The sequence below is a fragment of the Castanea sativa genome, chromosome 5 (genome assembly GCF_040712315.1).
Source record: "Castanea sativa cultivar Marrone di Chiusa Pesio chromosome 5, ASM4071231v1".
NCBI classification, from domain to species: domain Eukaryota; kingdom Viridiplantae; phylum Streptophyta; class Magnoliopsida; order Fagales; family Fagaceae; genus Castanea; species Castanea sativa.
Window position 1 is genome coordinate 58,326,651 of NC_134017.1, and position 15,491 is coordinate 58,342,141.

Here is a 15,491-nt window from a genome sequence, read left to right on the forward strand (position 1 = left end):
ATTCAAGTTAGACATAACTCTCTCATTCAAGCCAGTTGAAGGAAATGGCTACAAAGTCATTAAAAATGCTTTCATGAGTGGCCTCATGTCTGTTACAAACATCTTTATGAGCCGCTCAACTATTAATCACCAGCTTAGGCATATTGCCAAGGGGAGATCAACAGAGTTTGCAATAACTCATCAGATGGCTATATAAAGCCATAAAGAGCAAGTAAAAAACAAAATTTCATATACACTAAGCTACATTATACATTAAAGATTTATTAATTGAACCATCAGAGGGTCCTTAGCTGGCTCTATCCTGATGTCTTTCATCTTCACTTTCTTTCATCTTCACTTTCTTTCTTCTTGACTGAAAGTTTGGTTTGTCCATCAAGACTAACGAGGAACATACAAACAAGGCACTTTTGTGTTTTATCAATTTTATTAAAGAATAAAGTAATATACGTGTAAGGGATCGTAGGGCTACCATAGGCTAAACCAACTAGCCTAAGCACTAGGACAAGAAAATACATTGAAAAAACACAACCCAAGAAAAGTAGCTAGTGGGTCTTCCAGTCAACTAAAAAAGTGAAGATTGATACGTGTGGGTTACACTTTTAGAGCCCAAAATGCACGTTTTCAAGTCCAAAGTCCAAAATGCGTGTTTGGTAAATTATTGTCATCACGCGTTATCAAAAAATAGTTTTTTCAAATACGAAGGACTATTGCATTTTCATATTGGACCTTGGAGTAGCGATGCCAAAAACGCAAATATAGATATCATGTTATCGTTGGTCATTTTCAGCATTATTCCTAAACTACCCTTATTTTTATTTTGAAATCCCAATTTTGCCAAGATCTCTTTAAAAAAAATACCGTCATGTAGGAGAAGAATTTCTCAACACTCTATGCTCCCTCATTATCAAATGCAAGAAGCCCAAAAGAAAAATCGCACCGTGCAAGTAGTAATGGTTCTTCTTTCTTTTCCTTTCCTCCAACTTTTAACCAACCAACCAAACTATAAAATTATAAATCAAATGTGCAATGTTCAATTCCAACATAAACCCATAAACCCACCCACTGCTGCTATGGGCTTCTTCTTCTGTCTCTCTTTTTTTTTTTTTTGTGTATAATGTATTTCTTTCTTCTTGTCTTTTGGGTGATGAAGAAGAACTGTCTTTTGGGTGAAAAAGAATAACCGAAGAAGAGATAAGATGAATCCACCAAAAAATGGGATTGAAAAATATGTATTGTAACATGAATCCACCCAAAAATTACACCCAAGACAAACTAAGCACATTATAATTGAACAATTGATTAATTATTTCAAGTTGGCAAGATTGAAGAAAAGTACCCAAAATGATCATTTTTTTTTTTAAATAGAAAAAATAGCATTAGAACGTAATATTGTGGAAGGGGAGTTGAATTGCAGAATTAGAATATCTAGGAAGACTACTAAATATTCTAATGTAGAATTGTCCAGCCTTTTCTTATGAGTTTTGATAATAGAACTCAAAATGAGCATTGCTTCAAATGCTTTGAGGAGAATTGAGAAACCAAAAGGAAGGAAAAACAGAGTTCGTAAGAACTGAGAGACCAAAGAATATAATAATTTGCAAGAGTAGACAACATGTTATATAAACTTACCATATCAGCACATTATAAGTATCAACTTAGTGATGAATTCCATAGAGAACGACTCTGTACAAGGAGTATTACATGGCATTGGAATAAAAATATCGCAATAAACTATTTAAAAACATCAGGATTCCCCATCCCAATAACTTTAGGTTAAGGGAAAAGTTTGTCTCTTTTCCCACATTTTCTCAGCAAGTAAAAAGACCATATACTCCATCAGTAATAGAAGGCAATAGAAAGACAAGACCAATCCGAAAACTGAAACAGATACTTAGTGAATTGTTTGTGGTCAATCATATTTGACCGCTTGGCATGGCGGTTTCCAATGACAATTCTTCAGCGGATGTGGTGTTCTCTGAAGCTGTTTCCCACACAATATCAATTGGAGAAGCGTCTCCCGAAGAAGCATTACAGGTATATTCATCAACACAATAGTTACAGACACCAGCAGCAGCAGTAGCAGCATCTGCGCTATCTTGGAGAAACGTCTCCCGAACCCATGTCAATTGGAGAAGCGTATCCCGAACCCAACTCAATTGGAGAAGCGTCTCCAGAAGAATCATTACAGGTATATTCATCAAAACAATAGTTACAGTCACCAGCAGCAGCATCTGCGGTCTCTTGTAGCTCCAGTGCATGCTCAAGGCATACCTGCACTTCACCCATGGCGGGTCGACGTTCGGGTCGATTTCGCACACAAGAAGTAGCAATGTCAACGTATACCATAAAACACTCTGGAGCTATCTTCCCCATGAGATATGGATCAATTATATTGATGTTCCCTTTTCGTTTGCATTTTCGGGCCCAACTAGCCAGATTCAGCCGATCGTCCACTTCCACTATTGCGCTTGCTCTTCTGCCCCAGAGGACTTCCAACAGTATCACACCAAAAGAGTAGACGTCGGATTTATCAGTCAGCTCCAAATTCCTTTCATACTCAGGAGCCAGGTAACCCAAAGTACCCACAACTGCATCAGTTTCGATCCTAATTAAAGCCTTTGACAAACTCGGGGGACCCATCTTGGAGAACTCGAAATCCGACAACTTGACCTCCCATTTCTCGTTCAACCGAATATTACTCAGATTCACATTACAGTGTAAGACAGTATGCTTCAGCCCAGTGTGAAGGTAGTGCAGCGCACGCGCCAACCCAACGCAAATCTGTAGTCTTCGATTCCACGGGACCGGGTCGGGGTTTCCGGGATAGAGGTGTGTATCGAGGGTTCCATTGACCATGAACTCGTACACAAGGAACCACTCTCCTTCATCTTCGAAACAATATCCGATGAGACGGATAAGGTTAGGGTGGCGTAGCTGGCAAAGCACCAGCACCTCGGTCCTTAAGTTGTGACGTACCCGCTCTGACCACTCTCCTTCATCTTCGAAACAATATCTGATGATATTCACACGCTTTATTGCAACGCTTATTGTGTTTGTAGGGTCATCAATAAACCCCTCGTATAATTCCCCAGTACTCCGCCGTTCAAATAATAAATTATAATCGAAGTTATTGGTAGCTATGTTGATCTCAGCGCGTGAAAATCGACGGCATGGAAGAACTAGATGAGGTTGGTTTAACCTTCTCTTCCCGGACTTACTTATTAATAACTTTGATATACACTCTGAAATGCCTTTCATACCAACCAGCTCTTGAAATGATGCAGTAAGGAGAGTTTTTTTTTTCCTTGGTTGTGAGCAGCAGATAAGGGTAGGTAAGCACTAAGCAGCTCTGCCGTATGACATAAACAACGAAATATGGACAGCTCTCAGTCTCAATGAACTAAATACGAGTGTGTGGGCTGTTGGTCGTTACTTCAATTAGTTGACTTTTCTTCAATCTCTCATGGTGTATAACATCGATTTCTTCAATCTGCCGTATACGTTGTGTAATTCATTATCTGATATTTCAATATTTTCCCAGATTATTTACACTATATAATAGTTTTATAGGCTTAAAGATAATGCTAAGCCCTGATCATTTTTGCCTTGAAGTAGGCTATAATTGAGTTTTCAAGTACAGTTTTTTTTTTTTTTTTTTTACATTATTGAGATTTAAATATTATTTTGAGAGAATACTCTGTCTTCGAAAAGGGTCTGATGATTTTGGTCATTTTAAAAATTGTTGGATTATTGAACGATTGATTCAATGACTAAATATATTCAATTAGAAAACCTCATCAGCAGTTTAAATTTTTGGGATTAAAAAGTTGGAGTGTTACACTATATAATAGTTTTATAGGCTTAAAGATAATGCTGATCATTTTTGCCTTGAAGTAGGCTATAATTGAGTTTTCAAGTACAGTTTTTTTTTTTTTTTTTTTACATTATTGAGATTTAAATATTATTTTGAGAGAATACTCTGTCTTCGAAAAGGGTCTGATGATTTTGGTCATTTTAAAAATTGTTGGATTATTGAACGATTGATTCAATGACTAAATATATTCAATTAGAAAACCTCATCAGCAGTTTAAATTTTTGGGATTAAAAAGTTGGAGTGTTACGTTTAGATTTAGGCTTTGCAAATCATTGCCATGATGTCAAATTACAAGAGAGAAGTGCATATTTTTTCTCCATGATTGGAAGGCTTATTAAGAACTCGCTTGATGCTTCTTTAAAGTCTTGTTTATAAGGGTTATGTTAACAAGTCTTAAGATAATTATTAGCAAACTATATTAATAAAGTTTTAACATAACTTTTATGAAAAATATAAAAAACTGACAAAAAATTAATTATTTTTTCATTTTTTCATAAAATGTTTTTAAAAATAGTTTTTAAACTAATGCTTTCAAGACATTCATTAATATTTATTATTTTTTAAATAGTCTGGGCCCATGTGAGCTATAATATTGTTATTGAAGCTACAAATTGAGCTAACAGCATTTACCGGTATGCACAATATTTAGAAGGTCTTTGAGCATCTATAAAGAGAGGTATACGTTTTCCAAAGTTTATAGGATGAACCTAATAGAAGATGAGCCCAAGGAAACTCGTGCCTTTTGGGGCTGATTTTGCAGTTTGCAATGAAGCCGCACTACAAATGCATTAAGGAGAAGATAGATGTGATAAATTATAAAGATGAAACTGGGATTCCCATCTCTGACATCAATATGGGTGAATCTTCAGAACTTGAATGCTGCTCTTGGGACAAGTAATGCGTATGCTCTTCATGATAAAATAACTGAAGCTCTGAGAGACAATGGTGGTTAAGATTGTTAAGATGGGAGCATCAAAAACTGTTATTCAACGGTGCCTTCTACAAAGTAGGAGTACTATTGCCTGTTACCTTCAAGGTAAGTTCTTCGGTACCATGATAGGGGGAAAACTCTTCTTAGGCATGCAAATGTGAATGCATACCACATGAGTGAGACTAGGTTTCTGTGGACAAAATCCTGAGCCATTTGCAAACTAAAATGGGTTAATTACCATTCAGCAAGCCCCTTATCAATCAATTTACCTTCCTTTGCCTGATGATAGTTCATGGATGCAAATTTTCATAACTTTTGATTGAGGACATTGCTCTAACCAAAAACATTGATCTTGCAGCCCTTGCCAAGCATAAAGAATCTTAGGGAGACTGATCAAAGTCGCATTCAAGACAATTAAAGAACTTTAAGCTATGGAAAATAAAGAGGTGCTACGTCCACAATATTTTCACAACAAGTCATAGGTAGTTAGTTGGTATTGGTTCAAATTTGAACATACACTAAGATTACTTTTTTGCATCAACAATAACAACCAGTAACAACCTGTCACTTAGGATTTGTTATAAAAATGTTATATAAATGTTACCACTTAGGATTTGTTGTAAAAATGTTGTGAAAATGTTGTGGACATATCATTTCTTTAGAAAATATGCCATGGAATCTAGCTTCAAAACAATATGAGAACAAAATTTTTTGTTTTCAAGCACGGATTCTTTCACCAAAAAACAAAAGCTTCATTATAGAGTTGGACAGATTGGGTTTCCATTTCATTAATCTCTTAAGGTAACTTTCTTTTATAAGTTCATTCATCTTTGAAAGTACTTCCATTGAAAGATAATCAAGCAATCCCAATAATCATTCAATGATGTAATTTTAAGCTTCATGCCTCCGCAAGCTCTCAAACTCCATGAAATGGTGAGCTTGAATCACTTAATTTAAAGAGAAATGCTCAAGAAGCATTGCCTACAAGCTTTTCCTTTTAATATCCCTTTCCTTTTCCATCTTTCATTTTTAATTTATGCTCTATGGACTCCTATATGAATTCACTATTTCCAAGGATCACACTGGTGCAGAAATAATGTTTAGTTCTAAGCAGTATATAATTAAAAGGCTTAAGTAAAAAATAAATCACATTGTATTCATAAACCAAAAAGGAGGGGGGGGGGGGGGGGGGGGGAGATTCTTCACCTACATTGCATTCCCCATGAGGTACCATGGGAACAGATTGACTAATGTCACTGAGGAATTTCAAGGTCTGGTCTCCTGTCAACTACTTCTCCTGTTGAATCATCTGGAAATGCATCTGGATAGGTAGCCAAAATCCTTGATTTCATGCTCCTGTTAACGAGAGAGAGAGAGAGAGAGAGAGAGAGAATTAAATCACCAAATGGAACCAAAATCTGGATAGCCAAGAGACAACAACCATGAATTTGAACTTTCAAGTAAACAACTTGAATCAAGATGATCAAATAGATCTGGGACGATGCAAGAATAAGAAACTCAGCATACTTAAAGCTTCATAATCAACAGAATAGTTGCAAAACACATCAACTTTACAGTTCAATAGAAAAATTCAGACATTCCGGCAGTATGAAATAATTCATATAAAAGAAATGAATTGCAGGGGCAAGATAAAGTTGGAGATTCACTCTGACAAAATATTTCGAAATGAATTGCAGCATAAAAGGCTGCACAAGACTTAATGATTCAACAGAAAATATACAAACTGAACTCATAACATCTTCATCCACACAAATTTGAATTAAAAAAAAATATGCCTAATAAAAACTTGCAACCTGCCACCTGAAATATAAAAATAGTTTCATACCAATACACACAAATCTTCATAGGATTTGAACAAATACAGGTCCTTTCCAAGAGAAGAATGAATATATGACTGGAAATCTTAAAGTTCTCTTAAATTATCAAAAAGCCACACCTTGTTTTCATGTTATTGAATTTGGTTTTTTGATTATTGACTCCATGTGTGCCTGAATTCAATTCCAATTTCAAGCATGAATGCACACATGCAGTAGATTCAGGCGTTTAAGACACCATACAAACTGAGCAAACTGATTGATTTCAGCCTGTTTCCTTGGTGATCATGGTTCACTTTGATGCTTATTCAGGAAAAAAAAACACAAAAAACACAAAAAACCTATGATATCAATTCAGTAAAGGTCTAATACACCACTTAAAACCAAACCAATCAATCAAATTACAATTTAATGTCTAATTATATTAGTATGCATGGAGATATTTTAAGGGAGATGAAAAAAAAATCTTACAAATATGTTCACACATAATAAATTCTTCTATTTTTACATCCCCAACACTCAAGCCTCCTAATCTCTTGCCTCCCTGCCACACATTTATCATTTCATTATTTTCTATTCTAGTTTCCTATTCATTCTTTATTCTTCTATTTCCTTTTCGTTCTCTATTTTTATTAAGGGTCCTGTTAACGGGTGCTTTAGGGCATTTATTAATAGACCACTTCAGGAAACTTTTAATACCACTATTATAGGAAATATAAAAAGCTATCATAAAATTCGATTGCTTTTTTCTTTTCCATAAAAAGTTTCTAAAAATATTTCCTAAACCAATGCCCTTAGGGCGTCTGTTAAATTTTCCTTTAATTAATTCCCTTTTATTTGACATTCATCTTTTTTTTCTTCTCCCTGTCTTCTCCATTCTCCTCTTTTCTTCTTCTTCCCTTTGTCTTTGTAACTGATTTTCTCTACTCTCTCCTCTCTACGCCCTCTTTTTTATTTCTACTGCTTCCACACAGTTTTTGTCCCTCTTCCTTGTAACCACTCACACTCAGACACCAGACATTGCAGATCACTGTCCTATTGCAAATCTCCATCTCCATCAATATCTGTCATCTCATTCTAGATCTATGCCAATCTCTGCTGATCTTGGTCTACTTGGGCTCTTTGGTTGCTCTGAAATTCACATACGAATGCACCATACTAATGGAACTTGAGCTTGGTACAGCTTATTTAGCAGACCTCCAGCGCTGTAGTTCATTTGGTGACTTTCGAAAATTGACAAGGTCGGATCAGTTGGAAAATATCACTCTAAACCATCATAACAGCCAATCCATGAACACTCCCTAGTGTAGATAGTTAAAGATGATGAATTTGCCTCGAAGAGTTGTTAATTTTGAACTTGCCAAAAAAAAAAAATAGTTACTTTTGCGATTCGGTTATATGAGAAACGTTACAGTATTCTAAGTCTATTATAGTATTCTTAGTTTTTCTTCCATGTTTCTACACATGACTGCCCATATCAATAATGTGTTCTTATAGGATTTGATTCTGTTGCTGTGAGCATAAAAAGGGTAATTGTTGATTTGGAAATATTATGCTAAAGAAGGGAACAGCCTAAACAGACAAGATGCTAGGGAGATGAGTGAGAAATTGGTTTCTAGGTATCACACCTAGATTGGTTCACAATCACTGTAGAATTTCTCCGGCATCGCATATGGCCTAAAGCATCACACATCTAATTTCTTCAGCATCACAAGTCAGATTAAGGTTGCAGCACACAAAACTCAAACTAAGGCTTCTGATATTTTTCAAAATAACTTAAGTAAAACCATTACATCTGTATATATAGGCATCTAATGCTTAAACCTAATCGTACTTCTTAGGCTTTGTCTTGTGTAGAAATATGGGCTCTTCCCCCTTAACTATATCAATAACTATGGGCACTTCCCCCCTTAACAATGGTACAGTTGCAATGTTCCCTAAACGTCAAAATTGAGCAATATCCTCCCTTAACACTTGGTAATAGGCACTTTACCTCCCGCCAGTAGAATTACTGAAAAATCTAACGGAAAAGTCAAAATTTTTCCAATAATGTGTCTAATAGAAATTTGACAGAAATCATAACAGGATGAGGCAAAGTGCTTATTAACAATAGTTTAGGGAGGACATTGATTAGTTTTGTAATATAGGGTGACATTTTAACTACATCATTGCTTTTTGTTTTTATATAGGTATTAGGTAATTATGATTGTTATTGCAAAAAGACATTCATGTACAAATGACAAAAAGAAGTCTAAGGAATTACAGAAAAACAAAAATCTATGTACAAAAAGAAAACAACTCTATTGATTCCGAAATGGAGTTACTAGTAGTAAAGCTCCAAACGCTAGACTAATCAAATAAGGAACTAGTAAATATAGCTAACAATTAATTCCTTGTACTCAGTTATAACAATTAGCAAGGAAGAAAAAATAAGTTTTAATCATACCTTAGTTTCTGAAATACGTAATCAAGATCTGACTTCATAGACCTCAAAAGACGTGTATTCCAAGAGAGTTCTACAGAAACCTCTGAAAAGCAGTGCTCTAAATACTCATTAAAATGTGACAGTACTGCATTGCTATCCTGTAATCTTCCTAATCTGCAATTTGGGGAACCAAAATATAATCAGTAGACAGAGAAAGAGGTTACCACATGCCAGTGCCATCCCCAAGTAAGCAACCACCAATCAATCTCCCCCCATCCCCCAAAACAATCCCAGCCAAGAAAACAAAGATAAAATATGCTTAAGTCTAGAAGCCTGCCACAGAAAACCTTTTTCATTTTTCTTTACTTATCAAAAAAAAAAAAATGCAACCACCCTAAACATCCATTAGGTAAAACCAGCCTGGATGTTTCGACAAAGCAACCCAATTATCTGATCTTCAGGTTGCAGGTTTAAATTCATCTAAGATTCCTGAAAATACAAATATGCAAGTTGGACTTCTCAGCAAAAGGAAGTTCTTGCAACCATATTTCCTATCTTGCTCTCACTTATCTCTTTTCCACAAAGGGGGAGGGGGGAGAAGGTTTGAAGATATATCCCTTTTCACTAAATATTGTTCCAAATGTATATTCAATATGATCTATTTGCATCTTTTAGATTAACCGCACTCAATGTGGGAATTAATGTATACATATAAAGAGAGGTATTATTGAAGGGCATGTAAGGGGTACAACCTAAGTACACAAGAAGCAAATAAATGGAACTCCCTCTCAAAGAGAAAATCTTAAACATAGGAAATTGAAAGTATAATTTGAAGGATCAAATTATGGTCAAAATTAATTACTAAAACTAATAGCTTCATTTGTTCATCACAAACCTTATCTTTTATTATTGACCTAAGATTTGGCCATTTAGGTTCATCATTGGTTTCAACTCATATCAACAACAAAGTATAAACACACTACAAATCTATTATTTACCATAGCCTCTCATACCTCATACTCTGATACTCATCTCAACTATGCCTAAATCCCAACTGTGCAAACATGCTGTTGCCAGCCTCTCTGCCATTTTTCACACATATCATAAAAAATATATATATACTTTGAAGTCTATCTTGGACCTCAGTTTTCTCACTCTGTGTCACATCATACTTAGACCAGGCCTCAAGTTCCGGTATGTGCTTAGCTGACGATCTACAGATGGTTCAGATGTTAGGCTATAGAAAAAGGCTAAATCATCAACTTTCCCACATTTATTCCCCTATTTTCTAGAGGTTTAAGTGTCTGTTCATCCAAGTAAATATATATCTCTTTCCCAGAAGCAATTTTTCCTCCAGATTTTATACAAACCTTTTAAATTAATATTCATCACTCACTCAAGTAATACCATTTTAGTTTTATTATGGGGTTATGGGCACTTTGTAAAATTTGGAATTTTTCATCTCTCATTTGAGTAATTTCTCTCTTAAGTTTCTAACAGAATTTGCTAGACTTGATCACAATCATAACAAAATTGTGATATAAACAAACAGAATATATTCTCATCCTACAATCCTTTCCTATATTTATACACACCATCTTATTCGACATTGACCCATGCACTGCCCATTTTACCACTAGTAAAAGAAGAAAAAAAAACAATTGTAATAGCCAATCAGCTCTGGCACAAGTGAAACTTCCTGGTGGGTGAGTCCTTGATTTCATTTGCAATTTAACCAATAATAAAATAAGCAAACATTAACTTAGAACAAGTTCAAATCCAGGAATGTGTACAACATGAATTGGAGAGAACCATTAACGAAAATTGAAAATATTCAAAAATATTAATAATAGTATACAAGGTTTTGTTAACCTAAACATTAATGAATTGGGACGAAGTCTATGTTTTTGTTGTAATAGAAAAACAACATATTGTCTAACAAAGAGAGAGAGAGAGAGAGAGAGAGAGAGAGAGAGAGAGGAATGTACATAAGGTGCTGCGATTGCTTGAGGGAGTCCAAATCGTCGGCATTGATAAGGGTTTTGAATTCACGAGAAACCTCAGCTGAAGCCGCTCTTATCGCCTCTTTCTCCGTTTGCTCCATCTCCATTTCTCCACCTACCGATGATCAGAGAGAGAGACGCTAATGATGAAATGAAACTTTGGGCTATCTGTAAGGGTCTTCATATTATTGGGCTATTTATTTGGGTGAATTTAACAAGACCCAAAAACTTGGAAAATTTAAGGAGCTAGACTTTGGGCTTTTTGACCCTCAAGCACACATCTCTAAAGCAATACTAATAAAGTAGTAAAAGCATGTATAAAACTGAGGTATAGTAATAGGTACTCTATTTTAAATTCTCTTATTAAGATTTAATCATGTGGTTACTTAATTAAAAAATATATTTCCTTTTTATAATAAAAAATTTACATGGTAAAATTTTAAAAGTAAAATTTAAGGAACAAGACCTAAGTACTATACTTAAGTTTTGCTCTAAAAGTGTGTATATATATATATATATAGCCAAACTTTAGAGAAAATCTAACTAGATTTTAATTGGATTCTCAATTTTACATCACATGTCCTATTTGATTTTTTATTTTGTATCAAGTGAATTATTGAGTGTAAAAATTGAAGAGTCCAAATTCAATTAGATTCTAAATTGGATTTCAATTAAAGTCCAATTTTTTGCCACGTGTCCATTTAAGTTTTTTTATTTTTATGGCAAGTAAAATATGGAGTGCAAAAACCAAAGACTCTAAAACCAATTAAATTCTGAATCACACACACACACATAATGAGAAACAATTACATATTTTAAAAATGTATGATTTTAAGAAAGTGTATGCTAATACCATGTATAATTTGAACTGTATAATTATAATTATTTTTAATTGTTTCCATGCATATGCAAGGAGCTATACACTAGTCTATATATATATATATATAATAGGCAAAACTTAGAGAAAGTTCAATTAAAATCTAATTTTGTGCCATGTGTCTAAATTTATGTGGGAACCACATTATAATTATCCACTTAAGTTTGTGCCATGTGTCCACTTAAGTTTTTTAATCTTTTTTTTTTCTTTTTTGATAAGAAGTTAATTAATCTTTGCATCAAGTGAGTTAATGAGTACAAAATAGTAAGAATCTAATATTAATGAACTATAAAAAAAAAATCACATATACTCAATAAAAATCATCACACAACAAAAATCTCCACCATTATCTCAACAAAAAAAAATCACCACATGTTCTATCTTATTAAAAATTAGAAAAAGAGAGAGAGAGAGAGAAAGATCATAAGTAGTATTAAATTTATGTAAGAATTTTAATATGTGACTAATTACATTTACTTTAAAAAAATAATTTCACTAATTATTTATATTTTTATGATTAAAATTGTGTTTAATTTTAAACGTATCTATACATATGCATTAATGTATGTGTTACATGCTTTTTTTTTAATAATTTGATTAATTATTTATATTTTTATAATAAAAATTTTGTTTAATTTTAAACGTATCCATGCGTTTGCATGGGTTACATGCTAGTCTATAAATATAAATATATATATATATATATATATATATATATTAATAGGTAAAGTTCAGAGAAAATTCAATTAGATTCTAAAATTGAGCTCTAATTTTGTGACATGTGTCCAAAAATTTATCTTAATTTTGATGCACAAATACTTACTACACGCTAAAATCGAAGGGACTAGGAAATATTGAGCTCTAATTTTGTGTCATTTGTCCTAAAATTTTTCTTAATTTTGATGCACAAATATTTACTACATGCTAAAACCAAAAGGACTAGGCGTTAGAAACAAGAGAAATTAAGATAAACAATGAAATTATTTAGAGGGGCACATGAGATACACGTCCATTGGCAGAACCTGATGGAGAAGATAGCTACCTCTCTCTCTAACTCTAAAACCTTTGTAGAGATCTCAATCCATTGTGTGCAGATCATTCGTGAGACAAAAACCATGACCAACTTCTTCATGAAATCGAATCCAAAAGGTTTGTCGGTTAAGGCCCTGCCTCTTCTTCTTTTGATTAGATCCAAATTATACAAAATTTTAAGTTATGGTTTTAATTATTGTTAAAACAATCAAATAGCTTATGATGTTCGATTTGTGAAAATTGAATTGTTGTTGAACTTTTATATTAAATTTAATTAATAGTTTGCTATATTTGGCTCTAATTTTGAGTTGTTTAAGTTAAGTGCAAAGGCTCTTAGCAAGAGTAAAAGAGAGAAATTGACAAACTGTCCTCTTTTTTTTTTTTTTTTTTTTTTTTTGTTCTAGGTTACCTGCCTTTGTTGTTTCCCCACTTAAAAGCCACATTTCAGACTTTGGCACACTTCCTTTTAAGTGTAAATGTCATGCCCTTTGAATTCCAATACTTTTATTTTCAATTTTTAATTTTTCAGTACGTTCTCACTCTTTAATTTTTTACATCATTCACTTTGGAACAATTATTGAAACTAATGTGTTTGTTCTTGGACCAATGCAAAAGATATTGGTTCATCAAGATTGGCAATGTTTATATCTTTGTTGATGTTCATTCTATTTATTTTTGTTTAATATATGTTAACCGTCTCAAGTCATATATATATAAATTACAGGGCAAAAAGATTTAAACTTTGTTAGGGATTGATTTCCATTATGCATTCAATATTGAATGCATAATGGAAATCAATCTCTACAAAGGTTTTAGAGAGAGAGAGAGAGAGAGAGAGAGAGAGAGAGAGAGAGAGAGAGAGAGAGAGAGGTAGCTATCTTCTCCACCAGGTTCTGTCAATGGACGTGTATCTCATGTGCCCCTCTAAATAATTTCATTGTTTATCTTTCTCCCGTTTCTAAAGCATTGTCCTTTTGGTTTTAGTGTGTAGTAAACATTTTTGCATCAAAATTAAGAAAATGGCACAAAATTAGAGCTCAATTTTGCCTAGTCCCTTCGGTTTTAGTGTGTAGTAAGTATCTGTGCATCAAAATTAAGATAAATTTTAGGACACAAGCACAAAATTGGAGCTCAATTTTAGAATCTAATTGGATTTTCTCTGAACTTTACCTATTAATATATATATATATACACACACACACATATTAAACCAAATGTTAGAGAAAATTCAATTAGAATCAAAATTGGATTTTGCTTTTGTTAGCTTTCCATAAATTAATGAGCATATTTTTTTATACTGTTTATATTCAGATATTTTGTATGGGAAAATCTTGAACCTAAAAAATTATAATTGAGTTGAACTATTCTGTGCACCCATCTCCATTCAATTTAGGAGATACTATTGGACCAATCTATTCTTTTTATTTTGTGTTCTATTTAGTATAATTTTATGTACAATATTGTGAATTAATATTGTATATGTAGTATCCAATAGCGATTTTCTAAATTATATACATAATAGCAATGTAATGAGAAATTTAGCGTAATTGATATTATGAAAATTGTAAGGAAAAACAATTTTAGTATCTCTAAATGTCCTGATCAAATTAATGTCCTATATATTTAATAACTTAAGCTAACATCAATAGCGCCACTTTAATTTATTACACTAGTCAATATAAATAATAATAATAAGTAAAATTGAGAGAAAATCCAATTAGATTTCAAATTGGAATTCAATTAGAGTCTAATTTTGAGCCACGTGTTCCATCTAATTTAAGGTTTTAAATTTTTGTGCCAAGTGAGTTAATTCAATGTAAAAATTGGATTTCAATTAGAGTTTAATTTTGTGACATGTGTTCCATCTAATCTAAGTTTTTTTAATTTTTTTAGCAAATGAGTTATTTTAGTATAAAAAATTAGGGGTCCAATATAAGTAAACCATAAAAAACATAATTTTTGAATGATTTTATATTTATGAGTCTTTTTTTGTAAAACTAAAAACAATTCAAGTTTATAAGTCTCTCTCTCTCTCTCTCTCTATATATATATATATTAATAAGTAAAGCTGAAAGAAAATTTAATTAGAATTTAATTAGAGTCTAATTTTGAGCCACGTGTCCCATCTAATCAAAATTGTAAAAAATTTTAACCAAGTTTGTTAGTTCAGTGTAAAAAAGGGATTTCAATTAGAGTTTAATTTTACGACATGTGTTCCATCTAATTAAATTTTTTGTAATTTTTGTGCCAAATAAGTTAATTTAGTGTAGAAAACGGCGAGTCAAATATAAATAAATAATAAAAAAACATAATTGTGGGGAGTGAAAAGACCCTGATGGGAATGTGGGCCTTTGGGCCATGCTAAGGAAGGCCGACCTGCTCTTGGGTTTAGAACTTGTTAGTACTACGGGTCGGCCCATACGCCGAGGATCCGAGGATCCAGCCGAGGATGAATTTCCCTTCGGACGGACACCGGAGAACCCGGGACTTCATGGTAAAGGTTAGGGAATGACA

The 15,491-nt window shown here is 33.2% G+C and overlaps 2 protein-coding genes across 2 annotated transcripts; both read right to left on the bottom strand.

Moving 5' to 3' along the window:
* Positions 1-1,913: 1,913 nt before the first annotated feature.
* On the bottom strand, positions 1,914-3,258 carry LOC142635512 (receptor-like protein kinase FERONIA). The gene is made up of 2 exons (XM_075809654.1): positions 2,272-3,258; positions 1,914-2,168 (listed from the first exon to the last, which is right to left on the bottom strand). The coding sequence occupies exons 1-2, from the start codon at positions 3,256-3,258 to the stop codon at positions 1,914-1,916; spliced, it is 1,242 nt and encodes a 413-aa protein (XP_075665769.1).
* Positions 3,259-5,904: 2,646 nt separating this feature from the next.
* On the bottom strand, positions 5,905-11,240 carry LOC142637157 (kxDL motif-containing protein LO9-177). The gene is made up of 3 exons (XM_075811436.1): positions 11,054-11,240; positions 9,087-9,239; positions 5,905-6,161 (listed from the first exon to the last, which is right to left on the bottom strand). Exons 1-3 carry the CDS (start codon positions 11,173-11,175, stop codon positions 6,059-6,061), a joined length of 378 nt encoding a protein of 125 aa, XP_075667551.1. The 5' UTR covers positions 11,176-11,240; the 3' UTR covers positions 5,905-6,058.
* Positions 11,241-15,491: the final 4,251 nt, after the last annotated feature.